The sequence below is a fragment of the Giraffa tippelskirchi genome, chromosome 7 (genome assembly GCF_054371585.1).
Source record: "Giraffa tippelskirchi isolate mGirTip1 chromosome 7, T2T-mGirTip1v1.2.pri, whole genome shotgun sequence".
NCBI classification, from domain to species: domain Eukaryota; kingdom Metazoa; phylum Chordata; class Mammalia; order Artiodactyla; family Giraffidae; genus Giraffa; species Giraffa tippelskirchi.
The window spans coordinates 146,839,577-146,852,577 of NC_137281.1; the positions used below are offsets into that span (position 1 = coordinate 146,839,577).

Here is a 13,001-nt window from a genome sequence, read left to right on the forward strand (position 1 = left end):
TGACAACCTTATGGGAGTTCCCTTGGATGTTATTTGTTGCTTCTCCCTGGTTGCTTTTAACAGTTTTTCTTTGTCTTTAATTTTTGTCAGTTTGATTAGTATGTGTCTCTGCATGTTCTCCTTGGGTTTATTTTGAATGGGACTCTCTCTGCTTCCTGGACTTGAGTGAGTGTTTACTTTCTCATATTAGGAAACTTTTTGACTATAATCTCTTCAAATATTTTCTCAGGCCCTCTCTTCTCCTTTTGGACCCCTATAATGCAAGTGTTGGTATGTTTAATGTTGTCCCAGAAGTCTCTGAGACTGCCCTCATTTCTTTCCATTCTTTTTTCTTTATTCTGTCCCACAGCAGTGATTTCCATCATTCTGTCTCCCACCTCACTTATTTGCTCTTCTGCCTCAGTTATTCTGCTATCGATTCCTCCTGGGGTATTTTTTATAGCAGTTACTGTATTGTTCACCTCTTTTTGTTCTTTGTATTTCCTAGCTCTTTGTTGAGCCTCTCTTGTAAGTTCTCAGCCTGTGCCTTCATTCTTTTTCCAAGTTTGGCATTTTTGCAGAGGAAGTGAGCTCAAGTCCTTCTGCTCTGCCCTCTTTTCTGGATTCGAGGGGCTGTTTTTAGTTTAGATGCTTGCTGCCTCTTCCTTCAATATGTGCTGGCTGTTAGCCCCGTGATATGGGATGCGCAGTATCAGCAGGCCTTGCGTGCCCCCAGAACAGTGGGAACAGGGCCTGGCGCCTACTCATGGGTCTCCTAGTGGCAATCTGTGCCTGCCCCTGGAGCCCACCAGGACAGTGGTGACTTGTGCTGTCCTTAGACCTCCTGTAAGTGGTGTACTATTTCCTGGGCGTGCTCACAGGGAAGAAGCTCTTATGGTGGTCCTGTCCCTCTCCTCATGTGCCCCCAGTAATGGCACCTTGCCTCTCTGGCAGGCCCAAGCATCTTCTAAGTACATCCTCCGTTGCCGCAGTCACCTATTCAGGCTATTTTCACGCAGCCAACCCTGGTCCTCTCCCCGGGTCTGACTTCTGAAGCCTGAGCTTCATCATCCGGTCCCCGCCTGGACCGACGGAGGAGTATCTCAGGCTGGAAGGTGCCGGGAGACGGTGGCCTTCTGTATGGGTCATTCTCCTTTTTGCCTTTGACAAACCAGTCTGCTCTCCTCCTGGGCTCAGAAGCTCTTCCTCTATCCAGTCTTATCCCCCTGCTGGTGAGGAGGCTTCCCCAGGTGCAGGAACCTTCCCTCCTTCACAGCTCCCTCCTGGGGCAGAGGCCTCACCCTGATTCCTTCTTTGTGGAGGTTTTCTTGTCTTTATGGGAGTCTAAGGGCTTCTGTCAGTGTTCAGTAGCTGTTCTGTGTGATTTGTTCTATGGCGGGTGTGTTTCTAATGTTTTGGTGGGAGAAGATGAGCTCCACGTCCTACTCCTACCAGCTTGTTCCCCCTCCTGGGCCATCTTCTCACCCTTGTTGGGAAGCTGTTCATTGTCCTTCTCTGAGCACAGTGACTCTTTCCACTGGCCTGTCCTTTATGGAGATCCTGGCAACTATGCCTGTGCATGAATTACAAACAATAGTGGCTCCTGGGAGGGGTTAAGGAAGGGTGGGGGCTATGCCCACCTTTCCCTGCACTGAGCCATGGGCTTGGGGGGGGCAAAAGAGAATGGCTTCTGAGTGGCTCTGTGGCCTGGGGTCCTGTGGACTGGCTCCAGTGAAGAGGGGTACCTGAGGCTGCCTTGCCTGGGCACCATGTCCTGTCTCTTACATCCTTCAAAATGGACCTAATGCCAGGTGTGCCAGTGGCAGTCATGGGAGCCTCAAAATTAGCTGAAATTAAAAAGACCCAGAGTGAGTCTTCCAGACTGACCTCTGTATATTTGTTTTCCAAATCCGAGTGTACCTTTCACATCTATAAAATTGGAAGAGAATATGACCTACTTTCTAGGGTTGTTATTAAGATTGTAATGTGTTTAGAAAAGTGTCTAGCACAGAATGATGTGCCACTGCCCTCACCACCAGCATCACCATCACCACCATCATCATCACCACCATCATCATCAGCCATCACCACCACCGCCACCATCACCACTATTACCACCATCATCACCATCAGCCATCACCATCAATTCCTGAGGCTGCCCTACCTGGGCACTGTGTCCGGTCTTACATCTTTCTAAGTGGACCCAATGCCAAGTATGCCAGTGGTAGTCGTGTGAGCCTCACCACCATCATAATCATTATTATGAAGGGAGGGTAGGAGGTCCTTTCCTTTGGATCAGTTTTAGGCTCATCTTAGTGACAAAGTCACTATGCGGTTTTGGACAAATGGCCTCATTCTCTAATGACACCGATCACTACAATATATTCTAGGTGCTCCATTTACTTGATGGATGAATCAATGAATCAGGAGAGTCAACTAGATGTTCTTTAGGGTCCTTTCTGATTTCAAATATAAGATTTGGGGTGATATGGAATCTGAGAAGAGAGTTGAAAGAAGGATGTTGGAAAGAGGGTGACAATCTACCTGCAGAGGGAGTGTTGTCAGGGGTCAGAGGTCTGGAGCATTCTGGAGAGGGCATAGGTCATCAAGGGGGTAGAAGGTGTCCAGTAGTTTCACTGAACCCTTAGGTCAGGCCAACCCTTAAGAGGGATGTAGACAGTTCTGACTGGGAATAATATGCACTTTCTGGAGCCTGTGTTTCCAGGACAGAGCTAAAGGGATGAGAGGGCAATGCTGTGTGGTTAAGAAGAGATTAAAGTGATTACTTTCGGTTGTTCGGAGCATTTCTTCTTCTCTGGGGGCACCATTCCCACTGTAAGGAGGTGAGCGTTTCTGACCTCTCACCTCTGGGGGCAGAAGTCAGCAATGGCCCCAGCAGGAGAAGGACCCTAACTCTATGTTTCTCCCTGCCTCCTTCAGGTCTGAATGCTGGTGCTTTTTATGCCTTGTGCACCCTGCTGAATCGCATGGTGATCTTCCACTACGTGGTAAGGGTGTTCCCCAAAACTGCTGGGTCCTGGGAGAGGGTGATTTCTAGTCTGGGCAGGAGCTGGGGCAGCAGCATGCTATGGTGTGTGCTCCAGGATTTGGAGGGAGGTGGTTCTGGGTCTCAGCCCCATCGCCAGTGGAACTCAGATATGTGATAAGCTGGTTTATGTCTCTTAGCTCTCATTCTCTTTTCTCAAAAGAAGCCTAATTACTTATTGAAAGATTAGTTGAGGCTTAGAAAGTAAATACTAAGATATATGTATGTAAAGTACATAACATGGTGCCAGACAACATAGTAGACAAACATATATATACACATAGAATCACAGATGAAATATGTAAGTTGTGAAATGTGGGCAAGGTTTAATTTTAAACACTTAATGGCTCAACAGAAAGCATGTTGTAAATGTTTCCAGAACCAGGGAGGGCTGGGAATGGGACTCTGAGTATTTAGAATCAGGAATCCAAGGCCCAGCCCTCTTTTAAAAATCAGGGGTATCATGCTTGTGGGAGAGTGGGCCACCATGAATGAGTGTTCCAGTGTTGGAGGTTGACAGCTCTGAGTTCAAATCCTACCTCTGCACTTAATAAAGGCCCTGTGACCTTCGGCTAGTGGGCTAATCTCACTGTGCATCGGTGTCTTCATGTGAGTATATGGGGGATATTGTTTCCTAACCTTATGGTGGGGAATTAGGAGAATTAAATGAGATGATGATATAAAAATCCCCAGCATGCTGTCTGGCTTCTAAAAACACTTTAAATATATATAATTATTATCTTTCTATCCCTTTAGCACTGCTGGCTGAAAGAAAATCTAAGTATGGAATCTTTGGATATAGATACTGTTTTTCCATCTTAGAAATGGGAATAATGACAAAGGTTTCCTATAAAAATTACATTTTAAAAAACCTATCTAAAAGTGGTCCTAGGATAGAATTTATTTTCCCCCAGGATCCAGTATAATCCATACTGGGTTATATTATGTTGGGAGGAGCAATTATTCTAGGATTCTGTCCCCACTGACAGCTTCTTACAGGTCATCTTGTTCTAATGCTTTCTGAGAACTGGCTCTAATTGCACGTCAGTTACTTGCCTTTACCCCTTTGCCTGCTGGTGACTATGCCCTATCAGATGTCTTGTTCCATCCTTGAGTGATCCTTGGGGCTGTGGCTATTCCAGGGGGAAGGTGTGATAGTTGGAAGAATCGGCCTGACCGTCGCCGTGGCAGGGATGCTTGGGGCTGTGATCTCAAGCATCTGGCTGGATAGGACCAGAACCTACAAGTAAGTGACTTTTTCTTTTGGACTGAATTGGAGACCTTGTTTTGAAATGACATGTTCATTAGGAATATGGCTCCAAGGATGTGATTGCAGCAGCTGGGGTCTGAGTGGTCAAGGAGGCAGTTCAAAGGTATCTTCTTGGAGGCTCAGTGAGGAAAGCAGTGCCTGTCTTGTGGGGACCATAGGAAGATTAGAGACAGAGGACATCAGGCCTGTCTGAGTTCCATCATGAGTAGATCATGGAAGGAGCAGAGGAAGGAGGAAAGAAACATGGAAAAGGATCAGCAGTTGGACGTGTGTGGAAAGGCCAAAGAGTGGGGGTGAGAAGGTGGTTCCATTGCCAGGTTCCCATGGCTCCTTCATGGACCCTGTGGGGTTAACCAAGGTGCTCTGTGCTTCCAACAATGTTCAGTGTATTACCTTTCAATTGCTTCCACGTCATTGGTAACTATTGTGATATGGTTTAGTCCTGATTGCGCAGTGCATTTCTAAGAGCCACTAAGATTTTAGTGGATTGCAGGCTAAGCCAAGATGCTTACTAAAAATACAGATCCCTGGGCCCCACCCCTCATGGATGTCAAATCAGTAGGGGGGTCTGCATTTAAAAATCAACCCAGATGCCTTGATTCAGCAGCCAGCCTTGGAGAAAGTGCTCTGAAAACAGAGGCTCAACTTGTGCGTGTCCTGTGCTCTGTATCCACTGGGTGCTCAGTTAATGCTGCTCAGTGGGGCAGCTGCCTGGGCTGTCCTGTGCTGGGCAGGGCAGTATTCTGGGCTGCTTTGTCAAGGCCTCCAAAGTTCCCAGTGTCTGGAGGTGACAGACAGCGGCAGACCTGTTCTCTGCACACAAACCCGCTTCTGTGAGGCTCTGGTCAGACCAGGGCTCTCTCTGGCTGCAAAGGCCAACTGAGGCTCTCCCTGGGGACGTGGCTGCCTGGCTGGACACAAGGAGGAGCCCGGCTGGACCTAATTACTGCTGGTGGAGCTGGGCTGCCACCTCGTTTCTGCCATGTGCTGGTTGCTGGTTTCAGGCAGTGAGGACTGGCCACTCTTGAACCGGGGAATAGCAGCATCTCTCTTCCAGGCTTGCTCTGTGGCAACAGAAAGAAGGGATTGGAATGTTGACTAGTCTGGGATGTGGGCAGCCAGATGATTCAGATGAACCAGAAAAGACAGTGAATGGGCTGGGAGGACACTGCAGAGTCTAGCTGACACTGGTTCCTAGTGTCATTTGATGTCTGCATCCTGCAGTGAGCACGGACAGTCTTCTCCCTGCTCCACTACTTGGGCAGAGAAAGGGTGGGAGAGCTCTGTCATCTGGGCATTTTGGTGCCTGTCCCTTCTCCCTGAGGCTCCCAGGTGTGTCCCCATTGGTTTGGAGACTGGAAATTGGATGGTCAGGTCCGTTTATCTCTGGCTGAGGCTACAGATAGTTTTGCAGACAGGCTAGTGGTTTAAGAAGAAGCTGTGTGTAAAGAAATGTGGCAAAAGGTGAGCTTGTGGGGTCAGCAAGGGAGATGGGTGTCCATAGGGTTGGGTTCTGCAGCGGGAGGGACTGGATGCGGGGAGCAGGGGGAGAAGAGATGAAGGGCCTCTGACCTCAGCAGCTGCTTTGAAGACCCAGGAGGGAGGGGTGTCCTTCAGAGGCTGTTGTTCTTTTCCAAAGACTAACAGGGTGTTAGTATTCCTGTGTGGGAGGGTAGAAAGAGCACAGATTTCCAATCCCAGCTCTGGCTTCAAAACTTAGCTATGCATTTACTGCATGGGTGACTTTGGACATGTAACCTGAGCCTCATGTTTCCTCTTTGGTCACATTTGGGATAGTTGTACAGACTTTTCTTGCACGCCTTTTGTAAGAGTTGAATGAAATACTAACTGCATGTAAAGGGCTCACAGAATCTCTGGCATCCCATCACTGCAGTATGAGTCTGACATAAGCACAGTATACACCTGCTGGCCCCACTGTGTTTCTGGCGCCCGCAGAGATGAAGGAAGGCTCTGAGCTTTCACGGTCTGAGTACTGATGCTCGTGGCCCGAGTGTGCAAGGAGGTGCCGAGTCCCTGACCTCAGTCAGGAGGACAGGGAGAGGGTGCCGGTCCCAGTGCAGGAGTCAGGGCCACAGCAGTCCTGAGTGGGCAACCTGCGGGGAGAGGTGCGTGGAGGGGCACGAGCAGGGTGAGCCCGAGACAGAAGCCAGCACCGCTGGGCCTTCTGAGGGGCCAATGGAGGGACAAGCCCCCGGGAGTGGGCGGGGCTGTCTCCCTTGGGCTTTGGAGTCAGGGGCTAGTTCAGGGCTGGAGACTGTTCTCTCAGCTGCACTGTCAGGGGTGGAGGAGTCCCAATTCAGCGGGAAGAGCTGTGCTGCACGTGTGCAGGTGGCAACAGGAAGGCCTCGGAGACGACAGAGACTCTCACAGGCAGGTCCCCGCCCGGCATTGTCCTGGGGTCGGGGGGCGATGCAGACAAGCCGAATGGCCTTCTTGGTCCTCTGATGCCACCGCCACTTGACCACAGCTTATGTGTGTGTCCCATTTTCTTCTTCTTCTTTTTTTTTTTTTGGTGGAGGAGAAGGAGACGAAAGAGCTGTGCCCTTCTTTTATGTAGGTAGGACATGTCAAGTCCAGGTGCAGAGTGATCCGGTTGAGAGGGGTCTACCGCAGAACACACATGCCTCCAGATGGCTTCATACTGTCCTGGTCTGACCCTTGCTAGCTCTGAGCACAAGGAGTATTTGTGTGATCATGGGTCCTCTGTCCACTAACCACATGGACACAGTGTTCATGTGAGTAGATGTCCCAGCACACAGCAGAGGACTTGACATATAGTAGGTGCCCAAAGGATGGAAGGGAAGGAGGGTGGGAGGGAGGAAGGAAAGATCCTGGTGAAGTCTGCGGGCCGTCACTTAGAACTTTTGCCTCTCTTTGTAGGGAGACCACCCTGGTACTCTACATCATGACTCTGGTGGGCATGGCGGGGTACACAGGGACCTTGAACCTGGGACACCTGTGGATAGTATACATCACTGCTGGAATAATTGGGTAAGTTTCACCTCTCACCTGGTTAACTGGAAAGCACCACCGCATGGCTCCTAGAGCTCTGACCTCCTAGGAAGCAATCGGAATCCCTCTGCTGCCTCTCACTGACCTCCAGAAAAATGGAAATGGTAGCCAGAGGTCATGTTCACTTGTCAGATTTCAGAAGGCTCCCTGGGGGCTTCCAGGCCCATCCATGCTGATGAGATGGACTGTGTCCTTCACAATTCTCTAGAAGGCTAGGAAATGTCTTGTCTTTATGAGCTCTGCCTGGGACAAGAAGGGGTCACAGAAAGCACACAGGGCTGGGAATCAGAAAGGGTGGATCCTAATGTCAGTTATGCTGGGGACTATCTAAAACCACAGGCATGTCACATAACTGCTCTGAGACCCAGAAGATAAGAGTGGCCTGCCATATGTATGCAGTTGTTAGAAGTAATGAGAGTGATAACAGATGTGAAAGCAGCAGAAGGTGTCGTGCAGATGTAAGATCATAGAACTGGCATTTTCTAGACCTGTTCTATGAGAAAGAACCTGTCCACAGGGATGTCTGCTCATTGTCACCTCCCAGTTATTTTCCTGTGGGCCGTACGTGAGTGTGTGTTTGTGTTTGTGTGTGTGTGTGTGTGTGAGAGAGAGAGAGAGAGAGAGAGAGAGAGATTGAGTCCTTCTTAGCTGGCACCTCTCTGGAGGACACTCAAGACTCCGAGCCCCTCCTCTTGAGTCCCAGAGAGCCACAGAGAGGCTGGTCAATATCCAAGCACTTTCCCTGCCAACCCAGGGCTGTGTACCCATCACACAGCAGTTCTCAGCTGAGGGCTGAACACTCCAGGCATCCCAACCCTTCCTGTAAATGCTGACCCTGTCTAACTGATGGTTGGATGCAGAAGGAACAGGGACCCCCAAAGGGCCTCTGAGAAAATAGCCTCAGCTTCTTTCTGGCCTGCAAGGGTCCCTCTTTCCTTGGCCGGGCCTGATTTTCAAGGGCCTGGAATGTCTTGATGGGAAGAAAGAAAGCAGGCAAAGTTGTGGTACGGAGGAGATGGGCTCCTGTCCTCCTTGTTCTGGAAGTCCTCCATTACCTTCTTTCTGTGATCTGGTCATCAGCTTCTCCATAACCGGCTATCTCGCTCTGGGGTTTGAGTTTGCCGTGGAGCTGACATACCCGGAATCAGAAGGCATGTCGTCTGGTCACCTCAACGTGTCTGCCCAGGTAGGCCTCTCGTTGGGTGGTGGCCTTGAAGCCGTGGGTCTTTGTTCCCTCCTGGGCTCGGCGGGTGCAGGCGCTGCATAAGGGCAGCTCAGCTCCCCTGTGGGCTGCTTGGCTGGGCCCCTGTTTCCAGTCTTCTCCGTGTCTTTGCAGGTATTCGGGATCACCTTCACCATCTCCCAGGGCCAGATTATCGACAAGTATGGAACCATGCCTGGGAACATCTTCCTGACCCTTGGAGCAGTGCTCACTGGTGAGTCGGGGCCTCAGGACAACGTGATGCTCTGACTGTGCCTGAGTTTATGCTGTTGGCAGATTCAGACCCCAGTGTCCTGACTGATCACACAGATCCAGGACACTGGTACAGAGGTGCAAAGCAGAGGGCCCATGAGGAGGTATCTTTGGGAGGCATGAGCATGGGCTTCGCCCCCACCCCACCCCCAAAGACCCTTGTTGGAACCCTGCACTGTGACACTGACCTCCATAGCTCTTTGACCTTGGGCAACTAGACCAGCCTCTGGGAGCCCCACTTTCCTAATCTGTAGAATGGAGATTGCTGTGAGGATTGGAGCACTGTGTGCAAACTCCCTGCAAATATCAGGGGTCTATGCGTGGAGGCCAGTGTCGTCACTGGCTTCTTCCTGTCTGGCACAGCAGTGGTTCCCAGGCTCTGTCAAGCTGGCTGGTGGAACCTCCAGATCCCTGGAAGGTCTGAAGGAGGTGCGACACCTGTGAGCCGCAGGAGAGTAAGGGCTCCCTCTCGTGGATGAGCTTGACCATTGCTCTGCTTGATAACTGTTGCCCTTCTTTGTCATCCCTTGGTCTTAGCATTCATTAAGGCGGATCTCCGGAGGCAGAGGCTCCTGAGAATGTGAGTATGTGGGAGCTGCTGGGCTGAGATTGGGCACAGATTTTGCTGAGGCTGTGGCACTGGGGGCAAGCGGGGGGGGGGGTGCTAGGCGGACTGGTGGCTATGAGAGCTGCAGCGTCACACGTGGAGACCAAGGGTTTCCTCCGTGGGGCTCAGCCCCGCTTTCCTGCTGCCCTCTCTGGGTTGTTCTCCCACTTCCTTTCCTGCTCCTGGCCTCCCTGCTCTGGTCCCCGGAGCTGGTCCCTGTGTCACAGTCTGCTGAGCAGCACCCACCCCGGGGTCCTGAGACAAGGCCCGAGGCCCCGGCTCCTCTCCTCTCATCCTGGGATCTGTGACTGTGGAGGAAGGCTGGGGGCTGGCTCCGCCACCCTGTCGTGGTGGTGGTGGGCTCCAGGCAGTGGCTCTCCTGGCATGTGACTGCCCCTCAGGCAGTGCCAGGGGATGGAGAGACCAGTGGGTTGCCAGCAGGGCTCTAAAAGGACAAGTCAGGAAGCAGGTGTTGGTGGCGAAAGGGGAGAGGACCAGGAGTTTGATCTAGAACAGAAAAGAGCTTCCCAGTTGCTCTAATGGGCTGTGGAGTATTTTAATCAAACTGTTAGGTTTCAAGTCTGAGCCAGGATGAAAGGAATTTTCAGCTCTAAGAAGGAGCATAGTAGGATATATTCCTTTAAAAACAGAAGAAAAGACCTAAAGCTTATTACAGAGGTAATACATGCTTCTTTGTAAAATAACTTAAAAAAATATGGAAAAGTGTAAAAATGTAATGGTCACCTGTAATAGCATTAGCTAGAGATGAGGTGCTGTTAGTTTTGCATTTCTTATATATGTCTGTGTCCACATATGATAATGTACATAGCTGTATTTTTAAATAGAGATGGAATCTTGTTCTATGTGCTTTTTATTTTTTACTTGCTGCCAGCACTTTATCAGGTCATTAGTTTCTTACAATACACTTTTCCCCCCACTTGCAATATACCTTTAATGACTACACAATGTCCTAACAACTGCACATGGATAAACACGATTTAATAGTTTTCTTGTCCAGAAACATTAAAGTTGTTTCTAAATTTTGTTTTTAAACAATACTGTGATCAATGTCCTGGAAACTGGATCTCTGGGCATGTTCTTTAGCAAAGTATTTCCTTGAGTAACGGGTCAGTGGTCATGCCCACTTTTAAGACTTTGGTATGTATTACTCAGCTGTCCTCTAGAAAGGTACTGTCAATACTACTTGTTTACATTGCTCTCAGAGTATGTAAGGTCAAAACTGACGAACTTACCAGTTTGAAAAATCTTTGCCAATTTCCACGAGAAAAATTGAATCTGAAAGAGGTATATTGAGTCCTTTTGATGCTGCTGCTGCTGCTGCTGCTAAGTCGCTTCAGCTGTGTCCGACTCTGTGCGACCCCACAGACGGCAGCCCACCAGGCTCCGCCGTCCCTGGGATTCTCCAGGCAAGAACACTGGAGTGATGATCGGATGCTAATCTTTAGGTCTTTGTTTGTCCTCTGATCTGACCCTTTGGAGTTGGCAGGTGGGAGCAGGGAGGAGGTGGAGGGAGGCACAAAGGACAGGGCGTTCAGTGGGGACACAGGGGACGCCTGAGACAGGAGCGGTCTTCTCAGCAGCCTGGGAGAACCCTGGCATCAACCCTGTGGAGATGGCCTGGTCCCTGTGCCATAGACGAGCAAACGTGATTTGGGACACTTTGGTGAATAGATTGTGAGCCTGGGTAAAAGATGCCTGTGATAACAGGATCGATTCTAGTAAAAATGTTTCAATTTGAAATGTGACCCATTGTGTGAAGTGATACAAATTTTGCTGTGTTTATAATCTGTGTTTCCCTTTCAGATTTAGGGAAATGGAAGTCATACATGGCTGATATATGTAGCAACCAGAGATAAATCAGTAAGTAACATTTTAGTCATTTCCCTGTGTGTTCCCTCTGGGTACACTGTGCTTTGGGTTTTCTACCCTGCTTGTTTCCTTAGGAGAATCTGACAACCTTTCTTCACCACTGCCCTCCCAACCCCACATTACGTACACATTTCCGTTTCCTCCTGTTTCCTACTTAGGTCGTCCCATGCTTCCCTATGTTACAGGCAGACCCGTGTCCGCGTGGACCAGGCTTGTCATCCAGGTTGGCGGTGAGGGCTCAGTCCCGTCCGCGTGGCCTGTGGGAAGCAGTACAAGTCGGTCCAGGAGGCCAGCGGGCGCCTGTGCTCACGGGGGGGCCCTGGATACTCCCTGTGTGTCCGCACCTCCCTCGCACTGGGGGGCCTGGCGGGACGGGGGTCGGAGTCATGCGGGGCTGATCCCCGGGAAGCCAGCGCTGTCAGAGGGCGTCGTGAAGGGGCCTGTCACCTCCCCCCACCAAGGTGGCGGGTGTGAGTGGGACCTGCAGACCGTCCCAGGAATTCAGTCTCAGCGCCAGGGGCCGACAGGGCAGGGAGCGCATCGGGCCAGAGCTGCGCTTTCTGATCAGTGAGGTGGGTCATTGGCAGAAAGGGCCAGAACTTTCAGTGGGTCATGACTGACGCTGATGATGACAATCAGTCTTTGGGTTTCCATTTTTCTTCCAGTTGGTAGTTCTCGGCCCCAGAGACACTAAGCCCTATATAACTGTGACTTCAAGGTGATGGCACTGAAGGAAACTGGTGTGTGTGCATGAATGTGTCAGAGATAGGAGGAGGGGTGAGTGGTTGAAGTCGGCAGCTGGCTCCTGAGTGAGGGCTTCTTAGGGCTGAGGCTGAGCTGGTGTCAACAAGTTAGCAACATAGAGAACCGGATGCTGGATGTCCCGCTGTTGCCTCTGCCACGGGCTGCCCTGAGGGTTGTGGTGGGTGAAGTGCTGTTTGTCCAGCTGACGTGGCCTGCATGTGCTCCAGCAGCCTCGATGGTCAGAGCTGCGTGGGACTCGGCCTTGTTGGGAACAAGATGAGCCCCTGAGGGAAGAAGCAAAGTTTTCCTAAAAAGCAGACAAACGCTCAAGTTGGCAGTTAGTACTTAGGGGCTTCAGAGCATAAACTTCAGGGCATATTTAAATCCCACCCAGCTAATAAGTGTGACCCTGCATACCTTCTAATTCTGTGCCATCTTCCCGCAAGGAATCTGATGACAAACTCACCCAAAGTCTCTTCTTCTATGGGGAAACAATATTAATATATACATATTTTGAGCCATGATGCATCCTGTCTTTATAACGGTTCTTTGCTGCATCTGTTCCACACACATGGTAACCATATTCCTCACATGGGGGCTGCCCCTGATCGGGGGTAGTCACTAGCCCTTCGACAGGCACGTGGGGGTCCATCCAGGTGGGGTGAGGCTGTCAGAAGGGGAGGAGGGTGACCGGAGCTCAGTGGCACCCACACTGAGATGGTTCCTGGAGGCTGTGGTGTCACGGAAGGCTGACCTTTTCGCTCCTCCTTTGCTCCTGTGATGGTGTGTGTGTCTGGGGAGCACTGTGCGTGACCGGAGCCTCTGTCCTTGTCCTTGTTCACTGTCGGGGATGCTGAGTGCCTGGGGCTCTGGTCTTCCCCCCGGATCCCAGACCAACGGGCAGGCAGATGCTGAGCAGGGTGGAGTCCCTGCCTCTTCACCCCAAGGCCTGTCCCCT

General features: G+C 50.7%; 1 protein-coding gene across 1 annotated transcript in view; it reads left to right on the top strand.

Moving 5' to 3' along the window:
• The window catches only part of LOC145513862 (choline/ethanolamine transporter FLVCR2-like), a 68,091-nt gene that overhangs the window by 53,969 nt on the left and 1,121 nt on the right, over positions 1-13,001 (top strand). The window contains 6 exon segments of the mRNA XM_081510798.1: positions 2,920-2,987; positions 4,168-4,271; positions 7,197-7,307; positions 8,409-8,514; positions 8,665-8,764; positions 9,340-9,386. Coding sequence (XP_081366924.1) covers positions 2,920-2,987; positions 4,168-4,271; positions 7,197-7,307; positions 8,409-8,514; positions 8,665-8,764; positions 9,340-9,386 — 536 coding nt within the window.